Source organism: Colletotrichum chrysophilum (genome assembly GCF_026319265.1).
Source record: "Colletotrichum chrysophilum strain AFK26 chromosome Unknown scaffold_70, whole genome shotgun sequence".
NCBI lineage: Eukaryota > Fungi > Ascomycota > Sordariomycetes > Glomerellales > Glomerellaceae > Colletotrichum > Colletotrichum chrysophilum.
Genome location: NW_026517357.1, coordinates 185,080 through 197,924, shown reverse-complemented (window position 1 = coordinate 197,924; position 12,845 = coordinate 185,080). Strand labels below are relative to the sequence as shown.

At 54.5% G+C, this 12,845-nt stretch overlaps 4 protein-coding genes across 4 annotated transcripts; 3 read left to right on the top strand and 1 right to left on the bottom strand.

Annotated features, from left to right (window-relative positions):
• Positions 1 to 676: 676 nt before the first annotated feature.
• On the top strand, positions 677 to 1,827 carry COL26b_008217 (uncharacterized protein; the record flags this gene model as incomplete). Its single annotated transcript, XM_053180981.1, has 2 exons — positions 677 to 877; positions 940 to 1,827. 2 exons carry the CDS (start codon positions 677 to 679, stop codon positions 1,825 to 1,827), a joined length of 1,089 nt encoding a protein of 362 aa, XP_053035117.1.
• Positions 1,828 to 2,908: 1,081 nt separating this feature from the next.
• On the bottom strand, positions 2,909 to 4,316 carry COL26b_008216 (uncharacterized protein; the record flags this gene model as incomplete). Its single annotated transcript, XM_053180980.1, has 5 exons — positions 2,909 to 3,292; positions 3,351 to 3,736; positions 3,790 to 3,946; positions 4,009 to 4,216; positions 4,273 to 4,316. The coding sequence occupies 5 exons, from the start codon at positions 4,314 to 4,316 to the stop codon at positions 2,909 to 2,911; spliced, it is 1,179 nt and encodes a 392-aa protein (XP_053035116.1).
• Positions 4,317 to 7,278: 2,962 nt separating this feature from the next.
• COL26b_008215 (uncharacterized protein) lies at positions 7,279 to 7,899 on the top strand (the record flags this gene model as incomplete). The annotated part of the gene is made up of 3 exons (XM_053180979.1): positions 7,279 to 7,326; positions 7,419 to 7,569; positions 7,631 to 7,899. The coding sequence occupies 3 exons, from the start codon at positions 7,279 to 7,281 to the stop codon at positions 7,897 to 7,899; spliced, it is 468 nt and encodes a 155-aa protein (XP_053035115.1).
• Positions 7,900 to 8,722: 823 nt separating this feature from the next.
• COL26b_008214 (uncharacterized protein) lies at positions 8,723 to 10,987 on the top strand (the record flags this gene model as incomplete). The annotated part of the gene is made up of 4 exons (XM_053180978.1): positions 8,723 to 8,800; positions 8,867 to 9,062; positions 9,217 to 10,803; positions 10,866 to 10,987. 4 exons carry the CDS (start codon positions 8,723 to 8,725, stop codon positions 10,985 to 10,987), a joined length of 1,983 nt encoding a protein of 660 aa, XP_053035114.1.
• Between the last annotated feature and the right edge of the window lie 1,858 nt (positions 10,988 to 12,845).

Here is a 12,845-nt window from a genome sequence, read left to right as displayed (position 1 = left end):
GCATAGACCAAGCATCCCGCACGCGACCTTTGGAAAAAGTTCAGACGACTTGAGACTGTTCCCGAGTCCCGGTACACCACCCGTTACGCATTTTGGGGGGCACTTACCCACTTACACCGAAAAGCGAGTCATCGTCCTTCGATAAGGCCTGGACTCTTCCATTTCAGCTACCTATTAACCGGTGGTCATCGCGCCGCTCGCGATTCCTCGCTATCAACTCTGGAGGACCCTTCCATCTCGGCTGTCTCGATAGTTTGACCCTTTTGGACGACAAGTGACACTAGCACTATCAACCTCGTCCAACAACACGGCTACCTGCCATTGGGTCATATCAACGTCGGTCCAACGCTATCGAACTTGGACGGCGACGAAAGTCTACGAGCCCGGTACTACAATTGGCCCAGTCTCACATCGGACGAAAAGGTGGCGAGCTGAGTTAAGCCTGTTCTCCTGAAAGTTCAGCAGCCGGCAGAGAGAAGGAAAAAAAACTCTTTTTCAGCAAACACACAGTCTAATTATATCGATCACGATGGGCGGTTTAATACCTTTGCTCCTCAAGCCCGTAGCTGCCGGCTCCCGAGGCAGTGTTATCTTCCCCGCGAACAACACCATCCTCAGCAGCACAACTCCGTCGACCGCCCCCACGCCACAGGCCACGGCAACAACACCAAACACGATGCTGAGCTCCGTTGGACCCTCGAAGTCGCGCATGTCAAGGCGGTCGCTGTCACAGGCGCCGGTGTCCCTCCCGGTCCTGCCGTACACATCTGCCGAGTGGAGCAAGGCCGTCTCCGACGTCAAGAGACAGTATCTCAACCGCAAGTACCGCCCGTGCTCGATGCGATGCTGTGAGATTCTCGACAACCTCAAGGACACCGTAAGTGACAAGCATTCGTCTGAACATGAGATGCCGATCAGTCACGCTAACTATGCCGCCAGGGCAACATTGAGCCTGCGTATCTCATCTACCTGCACTTCTACGCCGCCAGCTCCTTCGAGATGCTCTCCCGTCCCCTAGGCGGCACGTCGCCTTACAAGACGAGACTCCTTCAGCAGGCCCGCGAGCACTACACCAAGGCCTCCGACCTTTCCAGGGCCGCGGACGAGACCATGTCCCGCTCCTCCCGCCCATCCTCGGCAGCAACCTCCAGCATGCACTCCCCCTCCAGCTCCATCTCCTCCCGCGCCTCATCCCGCACGTGGACGAACTCGACCGCCTTCTCCTCGCCCACGCCCTCTGTCTGCTCCGTCGAGGACGCCGTCAACAAGCTCTCCCAGGCCACGACGCCCCCGCAAAAGAAGCGCGTCACCTTCCTCGACTTCCCCGAGGAGCCCATGATCCGCCCGGACTCGCCCACCCTCGGCTTCGACGACTTCCTCTCCGCGCCCATGGAGCCCGAGCCGCGCTACCTCCCCGTCCTCCCCGAGGAGCCGGAACCCGCCGACGAGCAGCAGCAGCAGCAGCCCGATGAGCAGTTCCCCAAGCCCCCGACGCCGGAGCCCCTGACCGAGGACTGCGACGCCTTCGACTTCCTGCGCGAGCGCTCCGTCCACCGCTACTGCGGCCTCCTCTCCAGCCTGCGCTCCCAGATCTCGATCCACATCGCCGGCGTCGAGGAGCAGCTCGCCGCCCCGCCGCCCCAGGACGCTGCTCCCCCCTCTTCATTGCCCGTCAGGGCCGCCACCCCTGAACTCAACGACGAGCTGCGCAGCCTGGACATCAAGGCCCGCATCGAGAAGCTGCGCCAGAACAACTGGCAACGCCGCCGCTTCGATGTCGGCCGCTACGAGGCGCTGCGCGAGAGCGCCCTCGCCGAGCTGGAGTAAACGCCCTTCCGCCTTTATTCATTCCACGTTATGCAATGTTTTCCATTTCTGTCCAAATGATACCACCACCATCCAATCTTTTTTCCAATTTCTATTGATTATTTTCTCCACTGTACCATAATTCTATTTTCGAGCGATGTATCATCCATCCAGGTCTCACCCTCACAAAAGCATCTAGGAAGGAGTCGGGTTTCCGGAGGGACGGCGGCTTACAAAAAAGGAAAACCAAAAATGGCCGGAGGAACAACATTCTTTTCTTCTCATCCATCTCTACCGGTGTTTTTTTTTTTTTTTTTTTTTTTTTTTTAACTCTGGCGTACGTTGCATTGTATAGGCAGGCAAGGATCCGGCGCTGTGGCTAGAATTGCTGCTTCCCTCTCAGCAGTTCCATGCTGTTTTCCCTATTTTCTGTTTTTATCTTCCAGATATCCTTGTACAAACACCATACCGACGACTTGTTACGATCAACCAACCACCATACTTACTAGGTAGTCACCAGAGTTGGGCCTGAAAATGGGCTCCTCTGTCTTCAAGCAGTAGCTAGCAATGCCAACTTGCACAGTTAATCTTGAATATCTCACTGTCCCCCTCGTAATCATGTGAAGTATCAATTCGATGACGAGCTACCCGAAACGTGAGAGTGTCGTCCAAAAGCTGGAGCTTGGACTCACGCTCAGACGCTGTCATCTAAAGAGCTGCATCGGATGCTTTATGCCACGGAATCTTCTGTGCAGTTACGGCGTAGAATCTTTGTATAATTCCGCTGGTAGAAAATCGCAATAAGTAGACTGCTATCAACCAAATGATGTCTCGCTGCTTTTCATGTCCTCCCTGCCTCCTCCAGCAAAGAACGGAAAATCAAAGACGACTCAGATCTGGACTCTGCCCGGCCTGAAATGAACGGTGCGCGCGTACAAAAATAGCGCAACAAGACGAAGCAAACAAGAGCCTCGAAGCCGCTGTCGAACCGCCGTCAGACGGCTCGCTGTCTCAACCCAACCCGTGGTATCATCTTGGGTGCTCTACAGACCCATCCTCCTTTGCCCCCAACCAAGGGAAGTGCAGGGGCGGCCGGTGCATCTTAACCCTGGAAACTGCGTCTCCTGTGCTCCTTCTCCGCCTCCTCCTTCACCTTGAGGGTATCCTGCTGCTGCTTCATCTCGCGGACCTTGGCCAAGACAACCTCACGGAAAATGGCAGTCTTGATTGTCCTGGACAAGTTGCGCTTGTCGCCGCCTTCTGTGTGGTGACCCTTGGCCTGATCAGCGGCGCTGACGGCGTCGACCGGGAAATCAGAGTCATCCTTGTCGTCTTCCTGAGTCTTGAGCAACTCAATCCTGTTCGCGAGCTTGACCATCTCGACACCACGACGAAGCCTGGCCTTGGCCATGTAAGCCTTGATCTCAGGCAGCAAGTTGTGGTCGGTGGCGTTCTCTCCGCTGAGCCAGGGGTGACGCAGAGCCTCCTATGTTTCCTGTCAGTTTCTTCCGCCTCTGGGCGAGAGGACTTCAGTTGCCACATACCTCACTGGACCAACGCTTCACTGGCTCGGGCTGCAGCAGATGCAGGATGAAATCCTTGGCATCATCACTCACGTCTTTCCAGTATCGCTCGTGGAAGACCACTTGGGCGTTGCTGCATTCGTCGATGAGGTCCTGGAGGTTCTCAGACCTGAACGGCGAGTAACCGCAGAGAAGGGTGTATGTGATGACACCCATAGACCACATATCGACGGGCTTGCCATGACCCTTCTTCAGCATGACTTCGGGGGCGGCGTAGCCGAAGGAGCCAGCCATTGTCGTGAGGACTTCGTCCTTGCGGTCGAGCATCTTAGCGATGCCGAAATCGGCAAGAACGAGATCGGACTCAATGTCTCTGGTCAGGTAAAGCAGGTTCTCAGGTTTCAAGTCTGTCTCTTATGTTAGCCCAGCGAATGTCGCATAGCGGAGGAGTAAAGCCGACCTCTGTGAACGACGTTGTTCTGGTGCAGATAGTTGACGGCCTCAAGGACCTGTTTGATGGTCTGCGACGCATCCTTTTCCGTGAACTTTCCCTGCTCGCAAATACGGTCGAAAAGCTCTCCGCCAGTAGCCAATTCGGTTACGATGTAGTACTTGTCCTGCAGGGTATTGTCAGAGTCGAGTGTCCAGTACTGACACAGCGAGGCGCGGGGCTGCTTACACGCGACTCGAACCAGTCGACAAACTTGACGATGTGGGGGTGCTTGAGACGCTGGAGCATGTCGAGCTCATCGTACACCATTCTCTCATTGCCCTTGACGTTCTTCTTCAAGATGATCTTGACGGCGCACTTGCCGGTGGGACCGTCTGCCTCACGGACGATACCGTAGGTACCGGCACCAAGGGTGCGGCCGAAGCGATATTTCGCCCTGTGAAGGACGTTAGGATGTGGGTATACGGAGGGAATCGATTGACGGAATCGCACTTCTTATCATAGCTTTCAGGCTGACCCTGAAGTCTACTGAGCATGTTCGAGACTGGTATGCATTCAAAGGTCAGAATCGCTGGTCATTTGGGCCACATGTCTGACGCAATCTGCGTGCGACAATCTGTGGGAGAGCAGGCTTGGAGGGGCGCTCAAGGCGATCAGATCGTCCTGTCGCAGCCTGCCTCAAGCGGGCATGGAATAGCAGGACTCACAACTCATCTTGGGCGAAGATTGCGGGCAGGAACTAGTGGGAACAGTGATCGGTCGGTCGGACGAGACGCGGGGACGATAGGAGTGCTTCGAAGATGGCAGAGTTGAGCGGCGAGGAGACGGGTTAAAACAGGCGCTTCTGGGAGAGACCCTCGAGGCTGACAGAAAGAAGGAGGAAAATCGAGTAACCGTCGGATCAGGCTCGAACCCTACGCTGGCCAGAGGAGTAGACGAGATGCTGGATGGAGAACTTGGCTGGAGGGAAGGGGGGCGAGGGTGCCGTTGCCTGGTATTGGTGGTGCTGGTAGCTCCTGGGCTGAGGGGTGAAGTGGGGTAGTAGCGCGGGAAGTAAAAAGCAGTGGAGGATGTGATGGAGTGAGCTTCACAGGCCAGAAAAAAACAGCGGTCCTTGGGGGTCCCTTTCACCCTAAGAAACCGGTAGATACTAGGGTACGGGTATGGCAGGTAGGCAATCCTCGTTGATAAGATAGATGCTTCTCTGCTGGGCAGCAAAGGCGTGGGATGATGGTTTCACTGGCTGAGTAGCCAAGCCCGCAGTAAGAACTGAGACATCTCCTTTTGAGTAGGCTCTGAGTCTGGAGGCAGCCATACGGCACTTCAATCACCACATCACACAGGTTCATCGCAAGTGAAGGAGCAATTAGCAGCCAGGGGTCACGGCAAGACGGATGGAGTGAGCCTTGTGGGCTGGTGAGAATTAGAAGGATGCTCAGCCGCACAAGATGAGGGGCAGGAGGAGGGAAGCACGGACTTGGCCGTGATGAGCGGATTGCCTACAGGCGACAGGAAACTTGGCCAGGCCAGGCCTGCCTGCACATTTGACGGGGTCCTTGTGGGCCTTCGTATGCTGAACGAGAGTGGCCGGGTCGCCTTGAGGAGTTCGGGAGAGAAAACCACCACAGAGGGACACTGGATGGTGGTGTATTGTGGCTGGGGAGGCCGCTCTTCGCCCAATGACATTTCACAGCCACAGCAGTGAAGGACCATCCGACGGAGGAGGTGCCGTATGGGTCGTAAGGCTGGAAGCTAGCCCCATCGAGGCAATAAGAGTAAGATGGACTTTTCAGCAATGACATCTTTGGATGAAGGCAAGCAAGAGTCACCATCGGGCTCCCTCCATGATGTGAATCACACATCCACCAGCTCTGGACTGTGAGCCAGAGCCTACAGTGTCGTCCAAACAACTCCAGCCAGCAAAGCCACACAGCGACCCAGGTATCGCGTCTGATCATGAGGCCGATTCTCCTCCCCGCAGGTTGGCCATATGTCTGTCGACTTCATCAAGAATGGAAGGCTGCCTAGGTGCTAGGCAAGCTCCCCGTTGCAATCTGCATCTCAATCTGTGTTTCGGCCCCCACACGCGGGAAGTGCTGGCCGCAAAGGCGCTATGCCTCCCATGCCGAGTCATACTTTACCGAAGGCTCTTTCGCAGCTTCGCAGAAGTGTGTTGGGTACTTCAGCGCAAAGTCACCCGCCCTTTGACTTTTCGTCGACGGAGGTGCAAGACAAAACACTTGCTCTGTGCGAAAGGGACGTCCCGCCAGTTTAACTTGACGATGCTGGTTGCTCGCCTCTTCGTCACATGTTTATTTGGCCCAGGTCCCCTGCTTGAGCATGTGCGTGACGTAATAAGACGAATGGACTGAGTCTGTTACAAACATGAGGTATCTCTATGATGGACTCTATCCGTCGTCTGCCAGAGCATGCGTGGGTAAATTGTCAGACGGACGGCGGGTCATGAAGCATGTTGCATAGGTGTGTATGTTGTTCAGACACCTCGTTCTCTTACGATGAGGGTTCAAAGAACAGAAACGGTCGCTACACGCGAGCGCTTCCGCTCAAATGAATGTTTCGACTCATGGGCACTCGACGCGGCGATCAGATGCACAGCTCCAGAGTTGGCCCGGTGGTTTGGAGATGTTTGGAACTGAATTGGTTTGGCCACTGACGGAGCAGCACTGTCAATGACTCCACCCGGAGCGTGGGTGTGCACCAGTGCTACCCAGCAATGAATGAAGTGTCCGGGGAGTGGGGTGCTGTCCGCGCATCGGTCGACATGCATGAACAGTGATGCAGCCGCCGACCTTCTCCGCTAGCTGGATGGATGTAGCAAACACAAGCAAATAACTTACCAAGGTAGCCAGCGAATTGACTCTGCCCGCAGCGTCAACAAACGACTCTCAGACCTCGAGGGCTGCTACAGGTAGCTTACTTACCTAGGCAGTCTTAGGTAAGTGCCGTCTCCATTTCCTTCTACTCTAAACGCGCCTGCCCTTCCATCCTTGCCGCACATGGCATGTACATCGGCTGGCGGAACTCGGCCGACCCCAAAGCCTCAGCACTTTGACGTTCTGTGTTAATCCCACTTCACTTCATCTTCTTCCTCTCGCTCGACTGGCTCTGTTGTCGAACTACTTCACACTTGCACTCCTCAAGACGGCTCCGAATCCAGGGCCAGACCTGACCAACCTGTCCCAGTTCGGGTCGGTGCAGCCCGCATTCCCGCACTCACTTTTTCGGAGGTGCTACCTAGGTCGTCTCTCTTTTTTGCTGTTCTCGGCGGGAAACACCGAAATCGTGGGGTCCAACTGGGCAGCCCCTCCAACAAGCCCTCCAGCGGCCAGCATCCAACCCGTGCCCGTCGCGCTGTCGACTGCCACTCTTCCGTCGCCTGGCGCCGTCACCTTTTCTCTCTCGGACACTGCTTTGATTCGCCTTCCTTCCTTCGCGACATTCTGGTCTGCCCTGGTTTCGTCGGCTTTGCGCTTCAAAATGGCCTCAAGCTTTGCATCCAAGCGACTGGCTAAAGAGCTTTCCAAGGTTGGTTTCCTATCGAAGCACCACGATCCAACCTTGGGCTTCTTTTCAGCTGCTTGCGCCGTGCGAATGAATTCGGCTGACATTTATTACAGCTCAATACCGGTCTACCGCCTGGCATCGACCTCATATCCGCCGACAACTTCGAGGAGTGGCACATGGATATTAGGGTCCTCGACGACAATCCACTGTATCTCAACGAGGTCTACAGACTCAAGTTTAAATTCTCCCAACAGTATCCTATTGGTATGCGCCCTTCGTGCGCCCTTGCCTTGTTTCAAGGTGGCCTAGCTGACCAACTCCTCAGAACCTCCGGAGGTCACGTTCGTGAAAACAACCGAGCGACCGATCCCAATGCATCCCCACATATATTCCAACGGCATTATCTGCCTGGACCTTCTCGGAAACCAGGGCTGGAGTCCCGTACAAAACGTAGAGAGTGTCTGCATGAGCATACAAAGCATGTTGACCGGAAACGAGAAGAATGAGCGACCCGCTGGTGATGACGAGTTCGTGCGGAGCAACCGCCTCCGACCAAGAGACATTGACTTCTACTACCATGACAACACCGTTTGATGAACGATGGCGTCTTGTGTAGTGGAGTCTTACGGCGTTTGGATTTGGCTTGGGATATCTGGGACGGCTGATTGACTGTTTGGGTCGGTCGTCTGCGCGAAGTAGAAGAAATATACCAGCGTGGTGTTTGGCCTTCTTCAATCTTCATGGAGCGCCATCAGAGCGGGAGAGGGCGAAAGAGGGCACTCGGAAATATTACTCGCAAAGACAGAGCGGGAGTAGCACATGGCGCCCGCGATGATATGTCGCGGTTTGGACAGCAGTAGGTTAGCCATTCAAGCGGAATGGGCCTCTACTGTGATTTACACATGAGATGGCGGGTTTTCCCCGTAGAGAATAAAGAAGCAATAGGAAAAGCCATACAGGATACAAGCAGGTCTCCTCTGCTTGCAGCTTGCTGCACCTTGTTCAAAATGCAACTGGGGATCTGTGATCGCCGTCGTTTTTGCATTTCCACTTGAGACGAGGCACCCGACCCCAAGGGCGGGCCTCAAAGGTACCTCAGGCCTTTACCTCGCTGTGGCTGCCCCGCTAGAACACTTCGATAAGCCCGCACTGAACGGGTGCATCTTGAGACCCGATAGCGCAACATGGGCAATCATGCGCCGCAGTTGCCTCCTGAAGCCCCGCTGACGCAACACGATGAGTTACGTGGATGCCCCGTGCTGCTCAGCCCACGTCCGATCTATCTAATCTCGTGCCGGTACAGCTCCAGAGCTCGCTACCCGCCTAGCTTCTTCTCCGGCAACACTTCACTCAGCGAGCAGCGGTCAGTCTGCAGCTGCCACCAACAACCAGCTCCCAAACGCATGGAGAGCTCAAAATGGCCCCTCGAGCTAGCTTCAATACGGATCAGATAAAGGACAAAGCTAGAAAGGACCTCCTTTACCTGCTCGAGGCTGTAAGTAAGGCATTTCAGAGCGCTTGATTGCATGCCGTCTCCGAGCTAACCCGCCGACGCAACCAGGTCCGTGGAAAGAAGAACCTCATCCTTGAGCGCAGCTTAGCCGGCCCCATCGGCACTATTGTGAAGGTCGCAACGCTTCAGGAGTACGGCGTCGACAAGTTCTTTTTCCTTGAGAACCAGAACGCCGACACCAGTCAGCGAAATGTCATCTTCATAGCTCGCGGCGAATGCGCCCGTCATGCGCAAACGATAGCAGGTTAGCGAATCCCACGCTCCGTTACCATACCATACACAGAAAGTCACTGTATCAAGCACGATATCTCTCGTCGTAACCGATCAAGGGTCGACCTTCACTTGCCAAACTCATGTCTCGGCTGGCAGTCGCTGCAGTTGTACTGACATCCTGACAGAGCAGATCCGACGGCTACAACGTGAAAGTCAGACTGGCCACGACTTTCACATTTTCTGGGTGCCCCGACGGACGCTCGTATCAGATAAACTTCTCGAAGAAGCCGGCGTCCTTGGAGATGTCAACATCTCGGAGCTCCCCCTCTACTTCTTCCCGCTGGAGAAAGACGTTCTCTCACTAGAACTAGACGACTCGTTCCGCGATCTCTACCTGTCGAAAGATGTCACCCCATCATTCCTCCTCGCCAAGGCTCTGATGGAAATCCAACAGAATCATGGCTTGTTCCCGCGTATAATTGGTAAAGGCGATAACGCGAAACGAGTAGCCGAGCTCCTCGCTCGCATGCGACAAGAAATCCTCGCCGGCGAAGACGCGAGCGAAGCGACGAGAGCCGGCCTCACACCGAGCACCTTGACCGAAAGCGTTATCATCATCGACCGCGAGGTTGACTTTGTTACTCCTCTCCTCACCCAACTGACATACGAGGGACTCATTGACGAAGTGTTCGGCATTCAAAACAACCAGGCCGAGGTCGATACTACCGTAGTTGGCGCCCCATCGCAGTCATCAACGGCCAGCGCTCAAGCGAGGAAACGTAAAATCCTGCTGGATTCCTCCGACAAGCTCTACGAACAGCTCCGGGACACCAACTTCGCAATTGTTGGAAGCCTGTTGAACAAGGTTGCTCGCCGACTGCAAAACCTGCAAAAGGACTACGAGGGACGAAACAGTCAAAAGTCTATTGCCGAGCTGAAAGACTTCGTCAGCAAACTGCCTGGCTACCAGGCCGAGCAACAGAGCTTGAGGATTCACACGGGCTTAGCAGAGGAAATTATCAAGTACACAAGAACAGACCAGTTCAAAGGCCTGCTGGAGGCCCAACAGAACCTAGCTGCTGGAGCGGATCCATCCACTCAGTTCGAGGCCATAGAAGAGCTGATCGCACGCGACACACCCTTGCCGGAGGTTTTGCGGCTGCTTTGCATCTATTCATGTATATCTGGCGGAATCAAGCCCAAGGAATTCGACCAGTTCCGGCGCCTGATTCTGGAAGGATACGGGTATCAGCACATCTTGACCCTAAACAACTTGGAGAAGCTCCAATTGTTCTTGTCACGCTCGTCGCCATTGGCAGAGATGATTCCAATGACTGGAGCGACAGGCAGCAACACAGGAACGAAGACCAACTACGCTTATCTTCGGAAGCTCCTGCGACTCATTGTTGACGAAGTCAAGGAAGACGACCCGAACGATATCGCTTATGTGTACAGCGGGTACGCACCGCTCTCGGTTCGACTCGTCCAATGCGTCCTGCAAAAGCAGTACCTGCTCCAAGTCACCCGAGGAAACGGCGCAAGCGGTGCAACAGGATCATCTGCTGCACAAGGCTGGCATGGGTTCGATGAAGCCGTGAAGCATGTGCGCGGGCAGACGTTTTATGAACTGCAAAAGGGCGAAGAAAAGGCCGTCAAGGCTCGCGCGCTCCTCTCCGGAGGAACCGAGAAGCAGACGGTATTTGTGGTGTTCGTTGGAGGCATCACCTTTACAGAGATCGCTGCTCTGCGGTTCATTGCGAAGCAGGAAGAAGGTATGTGCCATGCCGAGTCCACTCTCTAATTGAGTCGCAAACTAACTTGAGTGTGAACGCAGCACGAAGGAACATCGTCATCTGCACGACGTCGATCATTAGCGGAGACCGAATGATGGACGCGGCCATCGAGAAGGAATCGTTTGCTAGAGACAACGTCAAACCTGCCAGTCCGAGCCAGTGAGGCGGACCAGCTACACAGAGGCCCCCAGCCTTTGGGAGTTACAGTCTGAAGCGGGCAACGGCGCTTTATGGCAACACCTGACAGGTGGGAGGTAGCATTGCAAATTAATTAATGAGAAATTTCCATGTGAAGATATGTTGAAGAAGTTCATGAATTTAGACCGCTCCTACTCTTGATGTCATGCAATGACGGGCTCCCGCTTTGTGCATTCACAGGGGCGGGTGGCTCGTGAGGAGCGGGCAGCTGCGACCGAGTCAGGACGGTCACGTGGCTGCCATCGAAACATTGTGGGGCGAACCTCCCCGTCGCTGGCGCTTTACCTCAGTATTCGGGTGCGGGAACCGACACTCTCTCACGCTGCAACTCATGTATCTGACGAGTGCGCCCTCATGCATAAAGCCTTGTCTCCTTCAACAGTGTTGTCTAGAACAATAGATCAGTCCCATGCACCTCACGTGGGAGTCCTACGACTCGACATACCCAGTATCGGGACGAATCAATTCAACATCAGGGACAGTGCGGCCGGGGTGGTGGCGTCTCCGCAGTCAAGGTCGGTACCTCAGATATTGTCTCCTCTTATATCGGCTGCTGGCAGGTATGAGAACTCAAATCAGCTAACAATTTTCAATTAGAACGACTATCCAGGTGCACCTGAGAGACCGTATCATGGTGTCGACTTAGAACTAAACTGTCACATCAACCCCGAACGGGACCACAGGCCGAGCAAGCAATTTCTCATCGCTGACGACTCGCCTCCATTCATACATATCAACTCCTCATCCCCGAGTCCAGTTCGAGTCGACGATCGAAACATGAGAACAAGTTTGCGACCTCGTGTTAAGCAGGCATCTGGATTTGGAAAGGGATCATTGATGGCTTTCTCGAGCCAGGACTCACACATATCAGACTTGCCGCCTTCAAGGGCCAATGCTCCCTTAGATCGTATATCGGCAAAGAACCTTTCAGACTCAACTTCGTCTTCATCAAGCCGTCTATCTTCAGAGGCCGTGTCAGAAATTGCCCCAGAAATCGTAGTCTGGACGGAAGACATGGACCTCGATGACACGAGCCAAGACGAGGCAGAGCCCTCGCCTACGTTCGAGTCCAATCATGAGTAGGTGGATTTTTGTTCTCCTTCTTGACCGACATGCTTAGCGGTGCGTGGTCTGAGCCAAGCGTCGGGTCGCTGACGTACAGACAGGACACCAATGGAAGATGATGCCACGTCAGATACCCATCAATTACAACTACCCGAAGTCCCTCATGAGTCGTTCGAGTCGCCCACTGAGAATCTCTCTGATAGGCAATCGGAGCTATCGTCGGCGCCACCGTCCGTTTCTAGTAAGGCAACAACCCCAGTAGACCTCGACGGGCCTCCAGAACAATCTCTACCATCGACAGAGATTGAAACCCCTCCCGTTCGGGAAACTCCGCGACGGTCGTTCGATGTCAAACCAAGATCGTCTGTCCCATCAAACCTCTCAGCCTATGAATACGCGACCTTATGCATCGAGGCAGCCGAATCCTCACGGCTAAATCCTTACGCTCTGCATGAGGAGGAATATCAGATGCTGCGGCAACATATTAGTCACGTTCAAGTGACAACGTACCTCAACATCAGAAACGGCATTCTTCGACTATGGTACAGTAACCCACGGGTTGCAGTAACGAGGAATGAGGCAGTTGGATGCGCTAGCGCCCGATGGTTTAACGCGGCAAGCGTCTGTTACGACTGGCTTTTGCGACGAGGCTACATCAACTTCGGATGCGTTGAGTTCCCGGAGACGAAAAAAGACGATGAGCAAATGACTGACGCAGAATATCGCCCGAAGAGAAGGAGAATAGTCGTAATTGGAGC